Raw genomic sequence first — 26,184 nt, 5'->3', positions numbered from 1 at the left:
CTTGTGCTTCTAAATGGAAGAGGTCGAGTGTTTGGAAGGTGCTGTCTGTGGATCTTTGCTAAATATTACTGCTATCTTGCTAGTTAGCATAGACACAAATTCAGAATGCTTGTTATGGTTGTCAGCAAACCTCAGTTAAGTTAAGGAAGCAAGACTTTTTTCAGGGCACCACGGCACAATAAGTCATGGGCAGCCTCCAATACCAGTCCAGGCCCTACTCAGAGTGATTGGAGCCAGAATCATTTGCACATATGGGATAAGGAGCTGAATGAGGACAGCACATTATCCATCTTGACCCATCTGTCTGACTGTAGTCTGTTTCCTTCTGGAATGAGAAGAAGATACTATGGGAGACAAAAGTGGGGGCACAGTTGTTGAAGGAGTCCCAAGCAAGTGAGTGAGCTGTGCAGAGGGCATACAGTGTAGGTGGTTTTGTGGGTTGGGGTGGATTGCAGGTAATACTGAGCATGGTAGAACATGAGCCTTGATGGGAGGTGATTACAGTAACAGTGATAAGGATGCATCAAGGATCAGAGGCACCTTGGTATGCATTACACCAGACCCTAATGTATTAGGACAGGTGGATAAAGTTGTTAAGGAACAATACGGGATATTTGTATTTATTAGCTAAAACATACAGTTTAAGAGGAGAGAAGTCATGGAGAGCATTGTGTGCAGTTCTGGAATCCACATTATAGGAGGGATACGATAGCAGTGGGGAGGCAGTAAAGGAGATTTACCAGGATGTTGCCTAGGCTGAAGAGTTTCAGTTCTGAAGAAGGATTGGACAGACTAGGTTTGTTTTCCTTAGAACAGAGGAGATTGAGAGGGGACATGACTGAGATATATAAAATTAAGAGGGGCATAAATAGGGAGACAGGAAGAAACTTTTCCCTGAAAGTTTACAGGAGATGTGACAAAAAGCTTTTTCACCCAGACAGTGTTGGGAATCTGGAACTCACTGCCTGTAAGGGTTTTAGAGGCAGAAACTCTCATAACATTTACAAGTATTTAGGGGTGCACTTGTGACAGCAAGGCATACAAGGCAATGGGCCAAGTGCTGGAAAATGAGATTTTGACTTCATTTGATTTGTTATTGTCACATGTACCGAGATACTGTGAAAAGTATTGTTTTGTGTGCTATTCAGACAAATCATACCTTTCACAAGTACATTTATAGCCGCACGGTGCTCAGTGGTTAGCACTGCTGCCTCACAGTGCCAGGAACCCAAGTTTGATTCCACCCGTGGTGACTGTGTAGAGGTTGCACATTCTGCCCATGTTTGCATGGGTTTCCTCCGGATGTTCCGGTTTCCTCCCAGAGTCCAAAGATGTGCAAGTTAAGTAGATTGGCTGTGCTAAATTGCCCATAGTGTCCAGGGTTGTGAAGGTTAGGTGGATTAGCCATGGGAAATGCAGGGTTATAGGGATAGGCTAGAGGGCTAGGTCTGGGTAGGATGCTGTTTAGAGGGTCAGAGTGGATGCAATGAGCCGAATGGCCTACTTCCACACTGTAAGGATTCTATGATTAGAGCAGAGGGGTGGTTGTTTTTGACTGGTATGGACATGATGGGCTGAAGGGCCTTTTTTCCGTGCTGAACGCCTCTCTGAGTCTATGAGGTAGAGTGAATAGGATGCATCATGGATAAGATAGTGACACTTGCTCCGGCAGAGTGGAGAAGGACAATGACCTTCCTCCTACATTCTTCAAGATATCTGAGATTGCTTTAATCCAGGTGGCAACATTTGGCCAGGCTGGCATGTTTGTATGTTGTAGTCTCCAATGCTGTCTGGTGGGTGCTTATTTGTTGGTTACACGCTGTCCAGCAGAAACTCCAGGATTTTGCCCCCAAAGCTAGGCACCTAATTCCCCATGTTTGCCATGTTGGGGCAAATGTTAGTAACTAAGACTCTGAACTGACAGTGATTTCTGCGTGCACAGGAGTCTTTCAAAGATGGCACAGGGGCAACGGGTGCTTTGTTTTGAAGGATATCCACTGAGCAGTGAATTATTTCAGGAACAGTGTGGAGTAAGATGAGGCAGAAATCAATATGAGGAATTCCATTGGAGTGGGGTAGATCATTATTGAGGTGAGTTTGTTAAGATACAGCAAAATACTTGCCAAGACTCATGGTACAATTTTTTTTCAAATATAATGCAACTTAGACTTAGCCAAATAAAGATAAATTTCAGCCCATAATGAATAAACTTAATAATAATATTGTTTTGTGAAACTGATTCTGTGACTTCACTGAAAACTCCAAAGCCAAGATAACTGAATCAAAGAAAACGATATCTGTGGAATTTTCATCTGTCCAGTAGAGAGAGAGAGTGAGAGAGAGAAGATAATTTGTAACTACAATCGAAATGAACGACTGTAATATCTTTGGACAGTACATTTATGTTTCTGAGAACTGTTGCATTTTACATTTTCCAGGCTGTAGAAGTTCAAAAAACTGAGGATTGTTTGATGCTGTCATTTCCCAAGTAGCTGTGGTTGCGTGTTAATGTTGCTCATCCAAAAATGTAAAGATTCCACTTATTAAGTTATCCTTCACAAGCTAATCACATTATTTTTTGTTTTAAATTTCAGGCAAAATCTGCAGCGATTCTTCCTTTTTGTGTAAAAATGGAAGATGTATAAATGACACCTTCACTTGTAATAAGCATAATGACTGTGAAGATGGATCAGATGAAAGAAATTGTTTTGTTAATGAATGTGCTAATAAGCGAATTAGTGGATGTTCACAAGACTGCCAGGATCTGAATATTGGGTACAAGGTTAGTATGGTCACTACTATATAACATAATACTTTGAATTTTTAAGAAACATTTGAGGAAAAAAGGAAATCTTTGTTTGATATCTGTAGTCAATGATCAAGCTAATGCAAATAAAAGATGTCATTCATTCTATTTATCTTCATTTTAATACAGGGAATGTCGAAAGAAATGAACAAATAACAATCAACTTTCAGACCTAGAATTTTTAAGTCAACTTGGCCTGCATAAACCTGTTGGTTTCCTAATGATCCTTGCAGTTTTCTATCTATACTATTTAGTCTATGCTACATACTGGATGCAAAGTACAATTATAAAAAAATCTGAAATTTAATATGAATACACTTGTTGCACAGTCAACTCCCTCACTTTCATCAGGAATGGCCATAAGAGTAGGATAATGATAAGTAAGGCCTAATAATCAGTAGTACTCCTGTTCAATAGTGTACTGAATAATATGATTTTCTCAGAAAAAGTTGCCTAAGATGCAGTACCAGGACTAAGCAAATGACTGGTACCAGCCTGTGCCATAGTGATTGATCCAAGAAGCACTCAGTATGGGTTTTAGGTCTCAACGACACAAGACCAGTGAGACATGGTCTCTAGGATATCCTTAAGCAGCTCACCAATGGAAAGAATTGCAACTTCAGGCCAGTACAATACTGACAACTGTTCAGATGTGAAGAGGATAAATGATTGGGTGAAAATGGGATGTGAAGTAGATGACTAGAAGAGGGGTGAACAAGAAAGCGAGACAGTTATCATGCTGGAGGAAATGGCAGGAGTTGGTAAATGTCTTAAGAGCAACAGTGGTGTTGCCATTCAGGTAAGTATATTTGGTAAACATACCAAATTTATCGACATCAATCTTTAGAAAGCACCATTGGTTAAATCACATACATTAAACATTTTCCTGGCCAGCTCTACACTGGACAGGTTGTGTTTAACAAAAGGGGCTATGTAATAACCATAAGGCCCCCAGTTTGTATGTGGAAGGGGCTTAATACCTGTGTTATTTGTGGGCCCTGGATGTCTCTTCTGATGTCTGTATCACATCTCTAACTCAGAATCTAGTGTTATTCAACAGCTTAATGTTCACTTTATGTGTGTAAAGCATCTTAGTATCATCGACCACGGAATGACTCAATGCATTCTTTCAGAAACTTACTGAATTACATGTTCCCTTCCTTTCAAAGTAAGTAACTTCCAAAATAAAGTCTTTAGTTACTCTAATTTTTTACCTTGAATGTATCAAATAAAAGCCTTTAAATGAACTGCTGCTGTTCATAATTTTTTCACGCCTTTATATTTTTTAGTGTAAATGCTGGCCAGGTTTCAGACTGAAAGATGATGGCAAAACCTGCCTTGACGTTGATGAATGTTCAACCACCTTCCCCTGTAGCCAGCAATGCATCAACACCTATGGAACCTACAAGTGTTTTTGTGCAGAAGGCTATGAAATACGAGCAGATAATCCCAATAGCTGCAAAGCCTTATCAGGTATGATTTTCTATTTATTCACCGCCGCATTAAAACTTGTATATTTCACAACAGGTCGAAGGATGTGAACTATAAGTTGAAGAAAACTGATCGTTTTAGAACCAAGTGGAATGAACTTGTACTCTGTTTTGTAACTAACATATTAAAACAATCATTAAGGCCACTCTTTAAGTAGTGGACAAAGCAATTTCATTTGGATAAATCGTAGTTACATAACAAATAATCCAAGTTTGATTTCATCCATTTCTTTTCAAGAGACCAATGTAATTTTACTGCCATCTACTATGATAGACACTCAAAAGTACCCCAAAAAATCTCTTTGAGAAAATAATTTTGTTTCGGAGAACTATCTGTTGTTGATTCGTAAAGTGTACTGAAAGAAATAACCTTTGCAATCTACCAACCTGCACATCTTTGTTCCATCTGGGGTATTTGGTTTGGGGTGGCACTGTGGCTCAGTGGTTAGCACTGCTGCCTCACAGCACCAGAGACTGGATTTAATTCCAACCTTGGGGGATGTATGGAGTTCTCCCTGTGAATCATTTATGAACGTCATTCTCTTCCCTCGTGACTTTGAATTCTGCTTTAATAAGCCTTATTAAAAACAACTTAGAAGTAGATGACTTCCCATGAAAAGTGGATTTGCAGCAGTGTTCTGTTATGCGTAAGTATGAAAATCAATTTCTGAATATCCAGGGGCTCCAGATTTGGCAGTATCACTCGTTTTTGTTTTATAAGTCATGTTTTCACTGGGACTAAAGAATCCTGTTTTGAATGCTTCCCACTTACTTCCCATGGATCTTTCTTCATGTGGCTAGAATCACTTCACTTTCACAAGGTCATCTCTCAGACTTGTAAAGTCTGGTAGAGCAAAGTGTGCAGAAGACACTGAAAGACTGCAAAGGGATATAGATAGTCTAAGTGAGTGGGCAAAGGTCTGGCAGATGGAGTACAATGTTGATAAGTGTGAGGTCATCCATTTTGGTAGCAAAATACACTATGTTTTAAATGGTAAAAAATTTCAGCACGCTGCTGTGCAGAGGGACTTGAGTGTCCTTGTGCATGAATCACTAAAAGTAGGATTGCAGGTGCAGCAGGTAATTAAAAAGACAAATGGAATTTTGTCTGCCATTGCTAGAGGGATGGAGTTTAAAAACAGGGAGGCTATGCTGCAGCTGTATAGGGTCCTGGTGAGGCCACACCTGGAGTACAATGTGCAGTTTTGGTCTCCTTACTTGAGAAGAGATATACTAGCACTGGAGGGGGTGCAGAGGAGATTCACTCGGTTGATTCCCGAGTTGAGAGGGTTGGATTATGAGGACAGACTGAGTAGACTGCGATTATACTCATTGGAATTCAGAAGAATGAGGGGAGATCTTCCAGAAACATATAAGGTTATGAAGGGAATAGATAAGGTGGAGGCAGGGAGGTTGTTTCAGCTAGCAGGTGAAGCTAGAACTAGAGGGCATCACCTCAAAATAAAGGGAAGCAGATGTAGGACTAAGGTCAGGAGGAACTTCTTCACCCAAAGGGTTGTGAATCTGTGGAATTCCCTGCCCAGTGAAGCGGTTGAAGCTACCTCGCTGAATGTTTTTAAGGCAAGGCAGATAAATTTTTGAACAGTAAAGGAATTAAGGGTTATGGTGAGTGGGCAGGTAAGTGGAGCTGAGTGTCAAAAAGATCAGCCATGATCTTATTAAATGGCGGGCAGGCTCGAGGGGCCAGATGGCCTACTCCTGCTCCTAGTTCTTATGTTGTTATACTTTTCCCTAATTAAGAACATTTACCCCTGTTCTATCATTGTCTCTTTCCATAATAATTCTATATTTAACTATGCTATGATCATTATCTCCAAAATGTTCACCCATTGCTTCTTCACCCATCTCCCAGTTTCATTTTCCTTAGACTAAGTCAAGAATTGAATGTTCGCTCGTTTGACTTATTTTGTTTTTGATTTTAAAAAGTCATTTTGAGTGAAATTCAAGAATTTTGGGTCCTTTGTACATTTCGCTTTATGTGTATCTCAATTCATATTTGGGTATTTGAAGCTTGCAACAATTATTGTCTAATTAATTTTGACCTCAGAAATTTTCTGACGTATTTGCTCCTCCACCTCATTCCCACTATTTGGGGATATATCATAGATGGGGTGTCAATCAAACACCTAGATGTTGTTGAGCTCTTTGACGTTGTTGGAGCTGCACTTATTCAGGCAAATGGAGAGTCTTCCTTCAAGTTCCTGACTTGTATATGGTTGGCAGGATTTGAGGAGTCAGGAGGTGACAGATTTCCCAGCTCCTGACCTGCTCTTCTAGCTATACTGTTCATATAGTTAGTCCATTTCAGTTTCTGGTCAATATTGATAATAGGAAATGCAGTGATGGCAATGCTATTGAATGTTGAGGGATGGTGATTGGATTCTCTCTTGTTGGAGATGGTCATTGGCTAGCACTTGAGTGGTATGATGTTAACTTGCCACTTATCAGTCCAAGCCTGAATGTTGTCCAGGCCTTGCTGCATTTGGACACTGACTTTAGCATTGAAGGAGTCCAGATAATGCTGAATATTGTGCAATCATCAGCGAACAACCCAATTTGTGATCTTCTGATGGATGGGGGAATTGATGAAGGAGCTGAAAATGATTGGACTTAGTGCACTAACCTGAGGAGTTCCTGCAGTGATGTTCTGTGACTGAAATGATTGACCTCCAATAACCACAAACGTTTTCCTTTGTTTATTTTTGACCATCCTTATTCATTCATCTAGTATGTATCTTAAACATCAATATTGTCTATCATTTTGGTGTTACAATTGCTTGGCTGTCTTTAGCCTTGCTCATGGAGTAAAAGTTAAACATGGTTATGAATGTTACAGATTAGACAGTGGGAATCCAATCCTTGCTAAAGAGTTCAGCATGGTTAGGGTGCATTAATGACAGATGGATTACGTTTGGATTAAATGGGAGGACATACCTGCCTGTTGCCAGATTTAGATACAAAATTGTCTTGTATGTAATCATATATTAAATTTGCAAAAGCATTTGTAAAGCATATATATCAGCAGGGTGAAATTTTAAATAGTTTCATGAATATGTTTGACCTTGCTGCATTTACTGAGGTGCTCTCTTCCTTTGTATTCAGCGGAGGAACCATTTTTAATATTTGCTGATCGGCATGAAATCAGAAAAATGAGCATTGATGGATTCAACTACACTTTATTAAAGCAGGCAAGTTGCACGTTTGTTCATTGTTGCGCCTTGCTTTGTCTTTGAACTCTTTTGATACACTAATAACTAGATTTGCTTGTTTACAGGGGCTGAATAATGTTCATGCAATAGATTTTGACTACAGGGAAAAATGTATTTACTGGGCTGATTTCACTACACAAGGCAGTACAATATCAAGGATCCATTTGAATGGAAGCAATCCTGAGGTAGGAATATTTGCAATAGCAGTTGGTTGTTGATAATTTCAGAAATTTCAGTTATGTCCAGTTAAGACTGTTATAGCTCAATTAATAAACATGACATTTGTTTTGTTTTTATGTTGGACAGAAAGTATCGTTACTTTCCAATTGTTCCCATACAATTTATCTGTTACAATTAAACACTGCATAATTTTACATTCTTAGATAGCGGATGATTCAACAATTATAGGGACATTGAATGTTACATGTCATTGGTTAGATTTTTATTTGCTGGAGATGATCATTGCCTGGCACTTGTCTGACATGGATGTTACTTGCCATTTGTCAGCTGAAGCCTAATATTGTCCAGGTCGTGTTGCATTTGGACATGGATTCCTTCAGCATCTAAGGAGTTACAAATCTTGCTCAAAATTGTATAATAGTCAGTGAACACTCTCACTCCTGATCTGACTGTAGAGGGCAGGTCATTGAGGAAGCAGCTGAAGATGAATGGGCCCAGGCACTATCCTGAGGAACTCCTGCAATAATGTCCTCCAACAACCATAATCATCTTCCTTTCTGCTAAATATGACTCCAATCTGTTTTACCCATGACTCTCATTGACTTGAGTTTTTCTACTCCATCAAATGTGATCTTGATGTCAAGGGCAGCCACTGTCGCCTCCCCTCTGCAGTTTTGGACAAAAGATCTGAAGCAGTAATGTGGTCAAGAGCTGAGTGGCCCTGGCAAAACCCAATCTGTGAGTCAGTGAGCAGGTTAGTGCTAAGCAAGTACTGCTTGATAGCACTGTTGATATGCACTTCCATCAATTTCTCATGAACAAGTGTAGACTGATGTTGCAGGACGGGTAGACTAGTATCTGTAATGCTAGGGCCTGGGAGCATGCTATGAATGATCTTTCATTCAACATTTCTGACTGAAGACTGTTGCAAATGCTTCAGTTTTTTTTTCTCTTGCACTTGTGTGCTGTGCTTCCCCATCACTGAAGTGGCAGGACTGCAGGGCTTATATCTGACCTGTTGATTCTGAATCATTTAGCTCTTTCTTTTCTATTGCTTGCTGTTTATGCTATTTGATATACGTGTAGTCCGGTGTTGTAGCTTCACCAGCAACACCACCCTGGGTATTAGTAAGGAATACTTACAGGATCAAGAGGCTTAGTTTGTCATTGTCATTCCTGCTATCTAGGTCAATGTCAGATAGTCTGCCTCGTTCATTCTTTTGAGACTTTTGAGTGGCTTGATACACATGCGTGGCTTGATAGACTATTTCAGAGGGCAGTTAAGAGTCAATGACATTGGCCACATGAGATAAAGATAGCAGACTTCCTTCCCTGCAGGCTATTAATGAATCAGGAGCAAAAACAGAAGTTGCTCGAAAAGCTCGGCAGATCTGGCAGCATCTGTAAAGAAAAATAAGAGTTAACATTTCGAGTGCAGTGAGCCTTCCACAGAACTCATGTTTGAGCCAAATTGAAGAAGGAAGGCGAGAGTGACTGCTCTTGACTTTAAGATCACAGATAGGTTTTTACAATAATGTGAATTGTAAACCTTTTAATTAAGGATTTTTTGAATTCAAATTTCACTACCTGCCATCATGGGATTTGAACAGAGGTCTCACAGCATTATTTGGATCTCTGGACTGCTAGTCCAGTGACAGTACTATTACATCTTCACTTCTGCTCAGAAGGCAGTTTTCCTTCCTGAAAGGACATTATACATGTATAATTGTCAAAGGGGAACATTAATTAATTCATTCAAATTTTTGAAATTTCTATACATTTAAAATGCACTCCTAGCATATATTGGTATCTGAAATAAGCCATTTAATTACTTTGACAAATTGAGCATCAGTTTGACAGATCTTTCCTGACTGGGTTGAAATGTTATTTAGGTTATCCTTTTCACATTACTCGCTTGACTCACATCAAGTCAACTCCTGAAATATTAAAAATGTATTATCTTGCAAACTGGGGATTCCATCAAGTTTGTAATCATACACAGAGTAAATGCTTTCCCTAGTGAAACTATTCAATTACAAATTATTATGGTTTAGAGTTCTTGGAAGAAAGAAGGTTGCCTAAACTGTTATTTCTGGAATGATTAATACAACGGAGTTATAAATCTTTTTTATATGAACTACATAATCTTACACAACATGATTTATTTCATTATCTAATACTTAATAGCAGCTTTTAAAACTAAAATCATTAGAGGAAGATCCAGCTTAACCTCAAGCTGTCTGATGAATCTAATATCATAATGATAGTTAGGAATGATCAATACTCCAATGTGAAACCTTTATTTACCTCTCAGCATTTACACTATAATCCTGTGTACTGTTGGAGGCTATGTTCTAAAAATGGGGAATCTATAAGTCTTTCTTCAGAACAAGAGAACCATTGAGGAAAGTTCTAGGCTAGGATCAGAACACAGATTATCATTGGAGATAGTAAGAACTGCCGATGCTGGAGTCAGGGATAACATAATGTGGGTCCCGACGCGAAATGTCAGCTTTCCTCCTCCTCTGATGCTGCCTGGCCTGCTGTGTTCCTCCACCTCCACATTGTGTTATCATTGAAAGTGTTGCCTTCGTAAACGTAAATACATAAATTGAGTTCATTTCATTGTCAGGAGTTTGGAGCCGTAACCTCAGGCAAGCATGTGCTAACACTAAGGCTGGATGTATCCTCCACAAAATTTTCCCTGCCATTAATAATTTAAAAAAAGCTTGATGGTAACATTATCATTAGATGTTCATACTACATGCACATGTACCTGCCACCACCACTCACACCCACTCTCACCCAAAGCTGACTGAACTGACCTGGGTCCAGTAGCCTGGCTGTTCCTGAGCAGTAACAGTGTGATCATGACATGTTCAATCAGTGTTTATAGACTAAGTAAAGTGGCTGCTCAGGAGATAATGAAATAGGTTCAATGTCAAGGCTGTCATGGACATTGTACTAATTCTTCTCTCTTTTTACATTATCCCCTTATTGCTGCCCTTACCATTCCCATCCTCATGGATGCACAAATTAATACTGGCATTGTTGCAGCAGAGGACATGTTATAGGATGACTCTGGAGATAAGTCTGTGAAGAGTGAACCCAGCAGCATTGTCAAGGCACACTGTACAGAATGAAATATCTGTTCATAAATGTTAGATGCAGATTACAAATATTTAAAATTGGGTTTGAAGCTTCAATTGGCTGAATTTGACAAGAAAAATGGTAGTGTTCAGTTTTGCACAATGTCTTGAAAGGATTGTTTCCATCAGGTTTTTTTTATGCAGTTCTCTGCTGCTCACGTTCCATATGCACTATACGTTCATGGTACTGCTCCCATTCACTCCCTGGCAGTGGAAGAACATATCACTGCTGGCACCATTTTTAGAGCTAAAATGCACAGCAAGGTCAATCACTGACAGCCACAAATAACCCTTCATAGTATATATAGTAGAAGTGAAATGAAGAAAAAAAGCTGCAGAGGACATACTGGTGACCCATCATTGGAAACAGAAACTCACATTTGTAAACACATTGCTACTTTACATCATCACCTGTCTGATTATTATTTTTCACTGTAGTTACAAGAATGAAGCTACTCAGGCTTGGTATCATATCATGTCAAAACCCCATTCTAAAGAGTGCTACTCCTTCCTTAACTGCTGGTGTAACATAAAATGTCATCATTGTTCAATGTGGAAGCATCACATGTTGAAAAGCTTTCAAACAGTTGAAAATACTTTTCCTGTTGTTCCATATAAGTTAAGAAAAAACAAACAAAACTAAAGTTTCATTTGCTTTTGGTAGTAAAAAGGAGCTGCTTGTCTTTGAACAGCAATAACTTTACAATCAATGAATGAACATTTCAATTCAGATAAATAGGCTGCAGTTTATATCCTAGTAGCCACCCTTGAAAGGCACCCAGCCCTTGAAGTGAAGCAGAAACATGAGAGTTTTCAAAGGTATAAGCATCATGGCAGCTTCCAGGATTCCTGGTCTGAAGGTCTAGGATGTGGTGCTGATAATTTACATTGATGGACTGGAACATTTTTGTGTTGATGAAATTGACTGCATTATGAGATGGCATTCTCAACATGACACGTATACAGCCTATTGTACCCTGTATGTGGGGGAAATTGAAATGTTCCTAAGCCTGGATTGCAGTGCTGACTTTGTCACAGGAAAATAAAAAGAAGCAATGTAACCTGGCATAAATTGCATCATGGTCTTGATATATTGGCTAGTTGAGGATTGAGAAATTCCACACAGGCCTTGGTATTTCCTTTGAAGCATAAAAATTTAGCACAGCTGACACCTTGACAGCTGCCAGGATAGGATAGCCATCCACCCCTTCAGTTCATAAGTCCTGTTCCAGTCAATGGCCCAGTGCTGTTCCAGCAGATCGCGTAGTGCTGTGGCAGTGACTAGGGACATCCTCAGTTGGGGCAACAATCTGGAGGAGATGACATTGGGGATGATAGACTCTGGGCTTCCTCTATCTCCTTCATGCCCTGAAAGGATGGACCTGTGACCTTTAGAGAGTTCTGAAGAATGAGAGGTAATCTCATTGAAACCGACAAAATACTTAAGGAGATTGTGGCAGGGTAGATGTAGGCAAAGTGTTAGGCCTGACTGGAGAGTCTTGAACCAGGTGTTGCAACTTTAAAATAACTGGGTAAAAACTTCGGGCCTGGGTGAGGAAAGAAATCAAGTGTACTTTTGTGAAGGGGTTGTTGGGAAAGTGAGGTGTGGGGTCTGATCTGGGATGTTTGGTTTAGGGTGGCACTATGGCTCAGTGGTTAGCACCACTGCCTCACAGCACCAGAGACCAGGTTTGAATCCAGCCTTGGGGGATGTGTGGAGTTTGCAAGTTCTCCCTGTGTCTGTGTGGGTTTCATCCGGGTGTCCCGGTTTCCTCCCACAGTCCAAAGATGTGCAGGTTTGGTAGACTGGCCATGCTAAATTGTCCTGTAGTATCCAAGGATGTGCAGGCTAGGTGAATTAGCCATGGGAAATGCAGGGTTACGGGGAAAGGGTGTAAGGGTGAGATGCTCTTCAGAGGGTCAGTGCAGACTCGTGGGGCCAAATGGATTCTAGCTACACTATAGGGATTCTGTGATTAGAAGCAGCAGATGGAGATGCAGAGAGGATAAAAATTGTGCAGCCCTCTCCAGCTTAATAATATCCTTCCGAAAAGAGGACAATCAGAACTGGACAGAGGACTCCTGAAGAGGCCTCCCAACATCCTGTAAAAACTCAACATGAAGTCTTAACTCCTCCTTCACTGTCAATTATAACAAAAATTTTGGTGTCATCTGCAAATTTACTAATCCTGCTTCACTAATTCTATAGTGAAGAAGGTTATCTATGATCATAAAAAGAGATCTTGATCAATTGGGTTTGTGGGCTAAGGAGTGGCAGATGGAGTTTAATTTGGATAAATGCAAGGTATTGCATTGAAGTGAAACAAACAAGGGCAGGACTTATACAATTAAAAGTAGGGATTTAGGTAGTGCTGTAGAACACAGAACCCTAGGGGTTCAGTTACATAATTCTTTGAAGTTTGCATCACATGTAGACAGGGTGGTTAAGAAGGCGCTTAGTCTGCTTGCCTTCATTGCTCAGACCTTTGAGCACAGGTAGGCTCATTGGAACCATTGCTGTTGAATCCAGGCATAAAAGCTGTGGTATTCCCTTTGTCCGCTGCAGTAAGGACTGCTGCAGAAATGGATGAGGAGTACATGCATCCACAAGGCCACAATCAGCATCAACCTCCAGCTGATGTGGAAGCTACCAACTGTGTGGTTTCAGCCATGGATGGCCTTGTGAAGAGGTAAAGAAGCAGGAGAGCCACAGGTGTCTGTCTTCCATGGAATGCCATGTAGATGAGAGAGGGGCAGTATCACTCTACTCTCTTTAGAGGTGGTGGTCAGAATCCCATATCATGCTGTCCACCATATCTGCAATGCAACATCTTAGTCATAAGAGATGTACAGCACGGAAAGAGACCCTTCGGTCTGACTTATCCATGCCGACTAGATATCCTAAATAAATCGAGTCCCAATTGCCAGCATTTGGCCCAAATCTCTCTCAACTCTTCCTATTTATATACCCATCTAGGTACCTTTTAAATGTTGTAATCATACCAGGCTCCACCACTTCCTCTGGCAGTTCATTCCATACATGCACCACCCTTGGCATGAAAAATTTGACCCTTAGGTCCCTTTTAAATCTTACCCCTCACACCTTAAGGAAAAGACCTTGTCTATTCACCCAATCTATGCCCCTCATGATTTTATAAACCTTTATAACGTCACCCCTCAGCCTCCAACGCTGTCGTGAAGATAGCTCCAGCCTATACAGCCTCTCCCTGTAGCTCAAACTCTCCAACCCAGGGAACATCCTGTAAATCTTTTCTGAACCCTTTCAAGTTTCACAACATTCTTCCTTTAGCAGGGAGACCAGAACTGCATGCAGTATTCTAAAAATGGTCTAACCAATGACCTGTACACTGCAACATGACCCCCCAACTCCTGTACTCAATACACTGACCAATAAAGGCAAGCAGACGAAACACTTTCATCACTATCCTATCTACCTGCGACTCCACTTTCAAGGAACTATGAACCCTGCACTCCAAGGTCTCTTTGTTCAGCAACACTCCCCAGGACCTTACCATTAAGTGTATAAGTCCTGCCATGATTTGCCTTTCCAAAACGCAACACCTCCCATTTTTCTAAATTAAACTCCATCTGCCACTCCTCAGCCCACTGGCCCATCTGATCAAGATCCCATTGTACTCTGAGGTAACCTTCCTCCACTGGGACCACTGATAGCAACAGGTTGGCCCCTCCACATCAGGTTTTCATGCAGGTCACATCTGGAACTTCATAACAATGTCATGTCGATGGAGGACACCCCTTGATATTTGGAATCCCCGTTCCAGGTAACTTGGAGGACACATCAAGAGCATGTAATGAACAATGAGGATCAGTTAGAGACTCAGCATTGTGCCAAGTGAGACCGTAGGAGCATTTTCAAACGTAACAACAGTTTCTACATCCTAAGTGTAGATGTGACAGCTCGAGCAATGCAGACAGGATTTCTTTGTGAACCTTGTTTAATGAAACTGAGACACATGAGTAATCAAAATCTTCACAATGTCCAATGCTCCCTTGTTTGACCCTGAAAAAGGGTTTGTGCTGGTGTGGGCACAACAGAGAGAATTGCTAGCACACAGCCACAGTGATAGAACCTCTTAGCTGCCATCTGTTTCTTCATTCTTGCAGTTGCAGATAAAATAACATTTATTTTTAGAGCTGCTGATGAAATGTGAACACATATGTACAAATGTAATAAGCCACATATGATGAAATATCACCTGTATGTAGTCATGGTGTCATTTTCTATTCCCTTTTCCCTCCCACAGTCTTAGTCCCTGCAGCTGGAGTGCAGGATCTTGCCCGAGGCTGAGGTCTCTTGGCCTTGGAGTTTTGGTCAGATGATACCAGAGTCTTTGTGGCTGGAGGGCTTAGACATCCTGAGTGTGCCATGTCTAGATTGCAGGCTCACTCATCTCAGCTTCAACTGCTACCAAATTGGGGTTTTCAGGCAGGCTGGAGGTAGAGGACACCAGCCTGAGAGGAGACTTGGAGAGGAGTTTGGAAGTTCCTCCTCCAGCTGGATCCCACTGGCAGTGCCCTATCTCCTTGTGAGGAAGGAGCATGGGGAGTGAGGTCAAGGTCACTTATAATCCCTGTCACCTTGCCTTTGGAGTTCAGATTAGTGCATATATCCAGCAGAGACATTTATCCTGTCCATAGAGGGAGCCAGACTCTTTCATGCCAGAGTCAGCATCATGCAGACAGAGATGGTGGACTCCTCGAGCCTTTGCGTTCATGTACCAAGTGCCTCCAACACTCTACCAGCGTTTCCTGTGTCTGCCTGTTCATTTGAATAAAGTTATTAATGGCCAATACCTTGGAGTCCTCTCTAGCCTGGGGCTCAGCAGGTCCCCATCTTCAGTAGACCTTCAATTTCCAATAACCTGGAGCATTTCTTCCTCAAATAGCTGCTGAAATGGTGGGCAGTGATATATTCATCAGCATTGTGCTCCCAACTGTCCTTTCAGTAACTTACCCAACAGGGTACATAGAACATAGAACATTACAGCGCAGTCCAGGCCCTTCGGCCCTCGATGTTGCGCCGACCTGTGAAACCAATCTGAAGCCCATCTAACCTAAACTATTCCATTATCATCCATATGTTTATCCAATGACCATTTAAATGCCCTTAAAGTGGGCGAGTCTACTATTTTTGCAGGCAGGGCATTCCACACCCTTACTACTCTCTGTGTAAGGATCTAAGGAAGATGCAGGGGACATCCTTGCTGCTGGGGTATCTATGACTTTTTCCTCAGAGTTATAGAAGAAGATGAAGTTTTGAGTGGCTGATATTTTCATGGCAGTGATTGTAGAGGTGCCACTAGAGCCTGCAGGAGACAAGGAATATAATGAATTGCAGAATAGGAGTAGATGCTTGTGCATGTTAAGACTATAGTTGCAGTGATCAAAAGGGAGTGGGCAGTGCAGCATTTGGAAATGAATCGTTAGTTACAGGGACACGGTGATCTCGGCATCACCACACTAACAGTCACAGTCCTCTCCCACTAAGACATGGAAATCCTCCTTGTAGGGAGTAAGGGGATTGATGATAGACATCTCACCACCCATCTTATTTCTTATTGTTGGATTTTTTTTCCTTCTGGAATGAGGCAAAGGGAGAGATTGAGTGAGATGAAAGTGGTTGGCACAGCTATTAGTGCTGAGTAGGCAGTACAGTAGTCTGGTGGGGGCTGGGAAATGGTGGTCATGGTGGGTGGCAGATGAGGAATGATGTAGTGAGTGTGAGATTTAGAGTGGTAGACCGTGAGTCTTGGTAAGAAAAGATGGTGACACTTGCCCAGATGGAGCGCAAAAGTTTATTCACCTTCTTGTGAAATTGCTGGGCATTTCTCCAGTTTGTGGCCACTACAACATTTGACCAGGCTGACAAGGTCTGGTGCCAAGATCTCTTCTGGTAAGTCCTGAAGAAACAGAGTGGCCCTCCTTCCCACATCCTGTCCAACAGGACCTCCAAGTCCCTGTCAGAAAATCGGGGTGCCAACTGGCTATTCTCAGCTATCTCTGAGGCAGTTCTTCCGACACTGCAACTGCATAGGCAGCTCGTGGCTGGCAACGTTTGACCAAGTGCACAGTTGGGATTTAAATATGGCATTACCAGCAGGCATTCCAGAAAGTCCTGGCTATGGCAAGTACTACTGCTGCTGGTAAGCATGAGGTAGCATAGGCAAGACACCATAGAGGTATGGTGCATATATAATGAGCAGTGTAAAATTGCGTGAGAAAATCTGCTCAAGCTCAGGGAGTGAAACCCACCATACAATTCCCTGAAATTGATGCTCAGAATATTTTTGATAAAATTCAGTCCATGAGATTTATTAATACACTTAAATAGGTTGCTGATAAAGCAGGTCAGAAATTATTTTGTCAAAAACAGTCAGCATGTGAGAGAAAAATTAAGGGTCAATGTTTTGGTTGTAAGACTCTTGCTGTATGCTCCAAACACTCAATGTATTTTCTGTACCACAGATGCTGTATATTTCAACAGTTTCTGCCATTATTTGAAACATATTTACATGTGAGATTAACCTTTGGGCCAGAAGAAGCTTAGAATTGTGAAAGCAAAAACCATTATTGTTTTGTTTGATAATGCAGTTGTCTACTAATGAAGTTACCAAGCATCTGGTACAATTACAATCTTACTCAGCAACATATTTCATTAACAACCATGCAAATCAGAGAAATTGTCCACAACTTGGAATGTTATCATTGGAACAAACATTATCTCTGAGTATGGTTGAAAAAGCAGTTTTAATGTGGATTCAGCAAATCTTCACTTCAACAAAGCAGAAAAAAAAACAAATCATTCTGACCAGCACCTATAACGTCAGTGGCAGATTAATGACTGCAGGTAACAGAATGTTATACAGAAAACATTTTTGCAAGTGCAGCCTGTTCGCTTTCAAAGTGATTTGAACATCTATACTCAGTGGCCCATTATCAAGCACAGTTCTATAAAAATACCCAACATTGCAGGTAATAACAAACTGATGGATGGATTGGTATATTAGAACAGAAACTCAGCCTTAAACCTGATGTAAGACCAGTCTTGGTGATAGAATCAAGCTACCAGGGTTGTTGCATGGAGATCTTACAATTGCTTAGTGGGGAAAGAGAGATTAAAGGATAATGGTGGGCTTGAATTTCCAGAAGGCTAGTCCTAAGCTTGCCCTGCAGGGCCGGAGGACCAAATAAATGGAAATGAAAAATATATTTAAAAGGCCCCTTCTAGCCCAGAATCTTCAGGGCAGGTGAGTAAACTATGCAGAATTCACTGCCTGACTGCCCAGATTCTGTGGGTAAGATGCTTGAATTTGGAAATACAAGTGAAAAACATTGGAAGTTTACAACATAAGACATAGCTTTTACATGTTGTTACAAAACAGTAAGGTAACTAAGTAGACGAGCCAATTAATCCAGATGTTGGAATCTATACTGAAAACAAAAAGTGCTAGAAATCACTAGCTTGCTCTATCTCCACAGATGCTGCCTGACTTGCTGTGCTTTCCTGCATTTTTTTTGTGTTTTCAACTGAATAGAGTTCACTAATCATACAACATAGGAACAAGGAGTGGGAATAGGCCATTCAGCTCCTCAAAACTGCTCTGTTATTTACTAACAATGTGGTTGATCTAATTGGAACTCCACATTCCCTCTTACCACTGATAAGTATTCAGACCATGCTGACCAAGAATTTAGCCATGTCTGCCTTAGAAATATTCAAAGATTATTCTTCCACTGCCTTTTCAGGAGGAGAATTCCAAAGAATCAACTATGGGATAAAGAAAATTTTGCTTCATCTTTGTTTTAAATGGGCAATCTCCTGTTTTTAGACAGTGATCCCTGTTTCTAAATTTTTCAGTAAGAGGAAACATCCTCTCCACATCTAGCCTTATAAGATACCTTAGTGTCTTCTTTTTGTTTCAACCAACTCGCTACTTACACATCTAAACTCTAATGGATACAAGCCCAGCCTAGCCAATTTTTTTCTCAAAAGACAACCCATCCATTCTAGCACTAGTCTGGTAAAACCTTCCTGAACTGCTTCCAATCAATTTACATCATTTTTAAAAAAATAATGTGACCATATGTAACAATAAAGCATAAATCAAAAAATCCAGGACTGTACATATATGTTTAGAGTGGAGGCTGTGGCATAGTGGCACTGTCATGAGATTAGCAATCAGGTTAATGCTCTGGGTTTCCCTCTAAGATGTGCAGTTCCATACACAGCAATCAGCATCACCATGCTGATCGCATCATTGACTTCCAGTTCCAAAGGTTGCAGCTACACTTTGGCCTCCAAGGCCTGTACAGCTGGAAGGAAAAATATAGGGAACTCTGATTCGAATCCCAGAATGGTGGATGATAAAATTTGAATTCAATAAAAATCTGGAATTAAAAGCTCAACTAATGGCAGCATGATTATCATAAAAATCTACCTGGTTCAGTCATATCCTTTAGGGAAGGATATCTGCCGTCATTACCGAATCTGGCCTACGTGTGATTCCAGACTCTCAGTCACGTGGTTAGACCATAAAACATAGAAGCAGAAATAGGCCATTCAGCCATCGAGCTTGCTCCACCATTCAATTAGATCATGGCTGATCTGATAATCCCTGACCCAATTTTCCTGCCTTTTCTCGATTACCCTTGCTCCCTTATAGATTAAAAATCTGTCTATCTCAGCAATAAATATTCTTAATGACCCAGCCTCAACAGCTCTCTACAGTGAAGAATTCCACAGATGCACAGTCCTCTGAGAGAAGTAATTCTTCCTCATTTCTTTAATGAGTAATCATTTATTCTGAGATTATGCCGTCCGATTTTCGAGCACTCCAAAAACAAGAAACAACTTTTTTGCATCTCCCCGTCAAGTCCTCTAAGGATCTTGTATGTTTCAGTAAGATTGCTTCACATTCTTTTATATTACATAAGTACAAGCCCAATCTTCTCAACTTGTCCTCATAAAACAATCCCTTACACCTGATATCAGCATTGAACATTCTTTGGACTGCCTCCAGTGCCAGAATATCTTTCCATGGCTAAAGGGCCCAAAACTGTTCACAGCATCCCAGCTGTGGTCTGACTTGTGCCTTGTGCAGTTTTAGCAAAACTTCCCTACTTTTATATTCCATTCCCTCAACTCTTAACTGCCCTTTAGATAATTCTGGGTGGTAAATGCTGGCCTAGCCAGTGATGTCCACATCCCATGAGCAAGTAAAAGAAAAAAACTGTAGTCTCACTAGTTTTCTGCAGAACTGAAGCATCATACTTCTGTATTCAGTTCCCCATAACAAATGATAAATACTATTAATTTTCCTAATAATTTTCTGCCTCTGCATTTTTGTGAATCATTCACTGGGCATCCAAATCTCTCTTCCATTTAAAAAAAGGAATGCTTCTGTTTCATTGCTACTGCCAAAATGAACAATTTCTCATTTTTCCCCATTATACTCCATTTGACAGATCTTTGCCTACTCACTTATCTCTTTCTTTCGTACCCTCTTTATGTCCTTTCCACAATTAGCTTCCCACCTACCAAGGTCCAGCAAGAATATTGATCATCTATGACTCCAGAATATATTCTGAAGAGCAAAGTTTGCAAGGCTATTCTGTCAGTCAGCATTGTTAAAGAAAACACAAGTTGTTCAGGGATGCAATTACTGAACTTTCAAATAATGGTATATGCCTTAAGTGTTCCCTCTGTGACCAGAACTGTTCAGCTGTGTTTGTGAAGCTCAAAACCCCATCATTTTTTGTTTCTCCCACTGGTGCAATCCAATCATTACCCAAAGAATGATCGATATTGAGCTGCTTTGAAAATGTGACTGATTTGTTCCAGAGGTCTACAAACTCATTCATTTCAATTGAGGTGCAGGTAGACAGTTGAAGAGATGCCAATAACTTAAAGATATTGCCACCTTCCTCAAGGTTTTGGATGTTGTTAAGCACAAACACATGGGGATGCAAACATTCACAATGAACTGTATACCTACAGCAATCATAAAGGCTTCTATTCAGTAAGCCTGTAGGTGCTTTGAGATTTTCAGCATAGTATTTTACTTGTGAATGTACAATAACTGTGATAAATCTATGAGTTTTTCATTATCAGCTCATCATCTCTACTTGTGGTTTCTTGTTAGGAAGTTTAGATAATAGTCTAAAATTGTGGTTCATGATCCTATCATGGAGCCAACATATGTTGAGCAAAGGTACAATAAAGTTTATGATATAATATGTCCAGTCATTTATACCAGTTTCTTAATAACAATAATAAAATTGTATTTACACAGTGCCTTTAAAGTCGTAAAAAAAAATCAAAATATTACACACAAGAGCTGTCAAACAAAATGTGATACTGAGCCACATGAAAAAGGGTACTAACGCAAATGATCTTGGATAAAGATTGCGGGCTTAGAATCTGCCAATTAGGAAACTACCTCCAGCGAAACTGCTGAACTGGTGCTCGCAAGTGCAGGGCACAAGGCCTTCAATAATTTCTGACTCCATGGTCCCGAAGCCTGCACTAAACTTTAGCCCAGTGACTTTGGTTTCTGTTGAACTTGATTGAAATAAATTTCTACACATTCACTGTTGGACATTAGGTAAGTAACATGGTGAATTAGAGATGGAGAGCAGGCAGAGAGAAAAGTTGCAGAGAGGTTGGCCTGTATATATGTAGAAACTGATGTGTTTTTCAATGATGTTGCTGAGGAGCAGGATTTAAACGAGAAAGATGATGGAACCACAGATAACAGCTCAACAGTGGGACGAGCAGACATTGCAGGTGATTTGCTGACCCAAACTGCATGACTAAGAATAGAACTGGGCTAGTGCAGTAGCACTCAGCTGAATGATATTGAGATCATCTGTGTCAAAGGCTGCAAATAGTCTGCAAAGGATGAGGAGGAATAGTTTTCTTTAGTCACAGTCGCATTGGATATAATTTGTGAATTTTATGAAAGAACATTCAAGGATTTTAGAGATAGAAGGGAGGAGGGAGATGGGCATTAGTTTTCCAGGACAAAGGAGTCAAGAATTTGTTTTCTGAAGCAAGTGTAGTAACAGCGGATTTGAAGGAGAGAAGAAATGGTAAGAGAGGAGGCAGTGCCATTTCCGCAAATACAGGTATTAACAAGGGAAGTTTATTTCAAGCTGCTCAAGCAGTAATTCAAGTGTCTTTACTCCCTTTCTCTAAACACTAAGACTAAAGGGAGAAAATTATCTGAGTGAAATTGAAGTGGGCAACAGGTAGGGTGAACTCTAATCCTCTTGGACCTTGCAACTTGAAGCCCAAGTGATTTTAATCGGTTCTTGCTATAGCCGCATACTGGGTCAAGTGTTCACCTGACAGGCTGGAATGGCAGCTAACCAAGTGAGCGATGGCAGAAATTCAGGAGAAAACACCAGAAAATAAGAAACTCACTGGCTTCATGTGGGTGACTCTGCCAATTACTAATAAGTATGGGTTAAATTTAAAGATACTAAGATCAAGGGAAAATCACCTGGCCAATTCAAATTGTCTCTCTATCGGGCAGACTTAAAATCACCCCAAAGGAAATTTATTGCACATGAAATATAAAGCTTCCATAAGAACATGTTGTCGCACATTAAATATTCAGTCCCATCTACAATCACTCAACATCTAACTCCTCAAATACTACCGAGCACTTAAAAGGCACAGGTGAAGTTTGTGATAGAATACTTCCAATTTTCTGGGCAAGTGCAATTCCAACAATACTCAGAAGCTCACCATCATCCAGCATAAAGCATCCCACTTTATTGGCATACCATTCACCAATTAAGACATTCACTCCCTCTACCACCAATGCATAGTGACAGCAACATGTACTGTACGCAAGTTGCACTTCAGCAACTCACCAAAGTTCCTTGAAACTGCCTTCAAAACTCATGATCTCCATCACCTAGACAGCCAAGGGCAGCAGATATAGGGCTTCACTGCCACTATTAGGTTTTGGCCCAAGACACCATGCTGACTTGGAACTATATCTCTCTTCCTTCATTATCACAATTGTGGAACTCCCTTTGTAACAGCACTCTGGGTGTACCAGCACTGATGGATATTAGCAACTCAAGAAGGAAGTGTCCCGACCTGAAACATCAGCTTTCCTGCTCCTCTGATGCTGCCGGGCCTGCTGTGTTCCTCCAGCTCCACACTGTATTAACTCACCATCACCTGCTGTTTTAGTCAGCGACACCAACATCTCATGAAATAGTTATTCTTTGAACTTCTGTTCTTCAAATATTATTTGAAAAGATTGTGGTTTTGGAAAGTTTGAAAAGATATTTGCAAAAACATGTTTAAACCAAAATCTAATCACAATGCAAAGTGCCGGGGCAGTTCATCACTTATTCGATCTGAACTTCACTGAGGAGTGGAGTCAATAGTGTAAAATCGGTTATATATTTCTGGTGCAGGAAAGAATCAATGAGTTAAATAAGTATATGATGGTTGTCAGAATAAAAGGCCTGACACAAACTTACATGTAGCTATGGCTGTATTCACAGAGATACCTTGTTGTTGCATTATTTGCTTATTTTGTTACAGTAGCTAAAATTCATATAGAAATAATTTATCTCTTCATGTTACTAAATTAACAGCAGGAGCCAACTGCAGGTGACAATAATGAATACAGATCTTTCAGAGTATGGGTCCTGTTGAAATAATGTTTGAGTTTCAAGGTACTTAAAGGCAAAAATCAAGCTTTCACATAGCCCAGTGCATGAATTAGATTTGAACAGTCTTAGGTGAACAAATTTGTTTCCAATTATTGGTAGTAATATTTAGAAAGAGAAGAGAGGTTCACTAATCTGGAAAACAGTAAAAATAATAAAAACTTACATTTACATGATAGCCCTCATGTCCTCAGAACATTCTGAAGTGTTTTACAATTAATTAAGTCCTTTTGTTATATAGTCTCTGGTGCAATGTAAGAAGGCCTGTGCTGTACTTGCAATGTCACTAGACTGGTAATCCAGATGCCTAGGCTAATGCTCTGAGGCATGAGTTCAAATTCTACCACATCATCTGGTGGAATGTAAATTCAAATAACAAAATATGGAACTATGAAACTAGTCTCAGTGATGACCCATGATAGCTACCATAGATTATTGTAAAAACCCATTTGGGTCACTAATAGCCTTGAGGGAAGGAAATCAACTACCCTTAATTATTATACTGCAGATGCTGGATATCTGAAGTAAAACAAAAGAAACTGCAGGAGAAACACAGCAAGCTTGGCAGCGTCAGTAGAGACAGGAACAGGCTGAACATTTCAAGTCCAAAGACTCTTGTTTTATGTCCAGCAGTTGCAAGAGAAGATAGGACCTCATTCTTTTTTGAAAGCCAGCATCTCTGATCAGGTAACACTCCTTCAGCTTGACACTGAGGCAGCAGCCTAGACTTTTGTGCTCAAATCTCTGGACTGGGATTTGAAAACACAATCTTCTGATTCGTGGGCAAGAATGCTATGAACTGAGTCACACTTTAAATTCATTGTGGTTCATAGAACAGTGATCTTGTTTGCTTACATCACTCATTTTTCTCCTGTATTGTGCACTTTGGGTTATCATCTTTCCAAATACACGTGCTGTGCCACAGTTATTGACATGGAGGAGCAAGAGTTTATACTCACCAGTTATGACTCCCTCAGGCTTTTGAATGTCAGGTAATTTGTATAATGTTGGTGTATCTGGATGTACTTTAGCATATCTTGGATACCTGTTTGAAGGTTAATAAAGTGCAGAACTGCCAAAGTCCATCATCTCATTCAAGGAATGCTACTGATCTCACAAGAAACAAAAAATATTTCTCTTGAGATTTCTAAGCCATAAATCCTACCTGGAAACTATTTGTGAGCCTTAGTTTTGCCCTAGAAACTCTGAAGGTCTATTTAATTTTGGAAACAGAGATAGGTGAATTAATAATAATTCCAACAGATCAATCAGCACTTTAGCTCAAGAAAGTAACTGACAAAGGCTTTGAGGATACAGACTTCACAAAGGAAATCTCTAGGTCTGATTGCAATCATAGCATTTCTGCTCTCCCAGAGGTCCACAACATGTAATTCTCCCCTTATGCAGTGTGCACTCTTGCTAGCTAGATTGCAAAAATAATATAAGAATGTTACAAAGCAAAGAAAAACACAATGGTTCATCACCTTTTTGGTTAGTAAGCAGCAGACAGTGGCGAAAGAGGAAAAATAATGCATACAATAGTAATGCAAGTTTTAGAAAAGCAGAAGGTAAGAAGAGGTCATGCGTCTCAGGAATCAACAGCCATGTATACAATTGATGCCTAAGCAGTTTTTATATGCAGTGAACCAAATGTCATTAAAGTTGGTTAGCCTACCAATTTTAATAATCCTGACCCCATGATAAAGCTGAACTGCACTCACAACAAGACACTTTCAGCACCACTGACTAGCTATAACAGAAACAAATGCTTACAGACAAAGCATGTGCTGTGCCTACTTTAGCTATTTTTTTATAAAGATAGTAGCATCAGAATCTGAATATATTGCTCATCATTTGGCTTTTGGAGATATTAATCAATAATATGTATATTAACCTTTGAAAAATCTCTGGAAGAACCAGAAGAAGATGTCAAAAGACCTGTTAAGTGTCCTTGTTATAACTGATATTGTAGGGTTTTTTTGTATTCATTTATGGGATGTGGCATTGCTGGCTGGCCAGCATTTCTTGCCCATCCCTAGTTGCCCTTGAGAAAGTAGTGGTGAGCTGCGTTCTTGAACCGCTGCAGTCCACTTGCTGTAGGTTGACCCACAATACTATTACGGAGTGAATTCCAGGATTTTAAACCAGTGACAGTGAAGGAACGGCGATATATTTCCAAGTCTGGATGGTGAGTGGCTTGGAGGGTAACTTGGAGGTGTGGTGTTCCCATATGTCTGCTGCCCTTGTCCTTCTAGATGGAAGTGGTCATGGGTTTGGAAGGTGCTGCCTGAGGATTTTTGGTCAATTTCTGCACTGCATCTTGTAGATAGTACACACTGCTGCTACTGAGCGTCGGCAGTGGAGGGAATAGATACTTGTGGATGTAGTGCCTATCAAACAGCCTGTTTTCTCCTGGATGGTGTCAAGCTTCTTGAGTGTTGTTGGGGCTGCACTCATCCAGGCAAGTGGGGAACATTCCATTACACTCCTGACTTGTGCCTTGTAAATGCTGGACAGGCTTTGGGGAATCAGGAGTGATATTTGGCAATTCTGTCATTGGATACGATGTTAATTGATTGAATGAAGATTGC

General features: G+C 40.5%; 1 protein-coding gene across 1 annotated transcript in view; it reads left to right on the top strand.

Moving 5' to 3' along the window:
• LOC109911043 (low-density lipoprotein receptor-related protein 1-like) overlaps positions 1–26,184 on the top strand; it is a 1,753,343-nt gene that overhangs the window by 1,515,105 nt on the left and 212,054 nt on the right. The window contains exons 56-59 of the mRNA XM_048599379.1: positions 2,608–2,782; positions 4,096–4,279; positions 7,420–7,505; positions 7,592–7,711. Coding sequence (XP_048455336.1) covers positions 2,608–2,782; positions 4,096–4,279; positions 7,420–7,505; positions 7,592–7,711 — 565 coding nt within the window. The remainder of the gene's footprint in view (positions 1–2,607; positions 2,783–4,095; positions 4,280–7,419; positions 7,506–7,591; positions 7,712–26,184) is intronic.

The sequence above is a fragment of the Rhincodon typus genome, chromosome 7 (genome assembly GCF_021869965.1).
Source record: "Rhincodon typus isolate 14 chromosome 7, sRhiTyp1.1, whole genome shotgun sequence".
In the NCBI taxonomy this organism is placed as follows: Eukaryota; Metazoa; Chordata; class Chondrichthyes; order Orectolobiformes; family Rhincodontidae; genus Rhincodon; species Rhincodon typus.
Note: the sequence above shows the minus strand (reverse complement) of the source record. Positions and strands in the feature narration are given on the sequence as shown.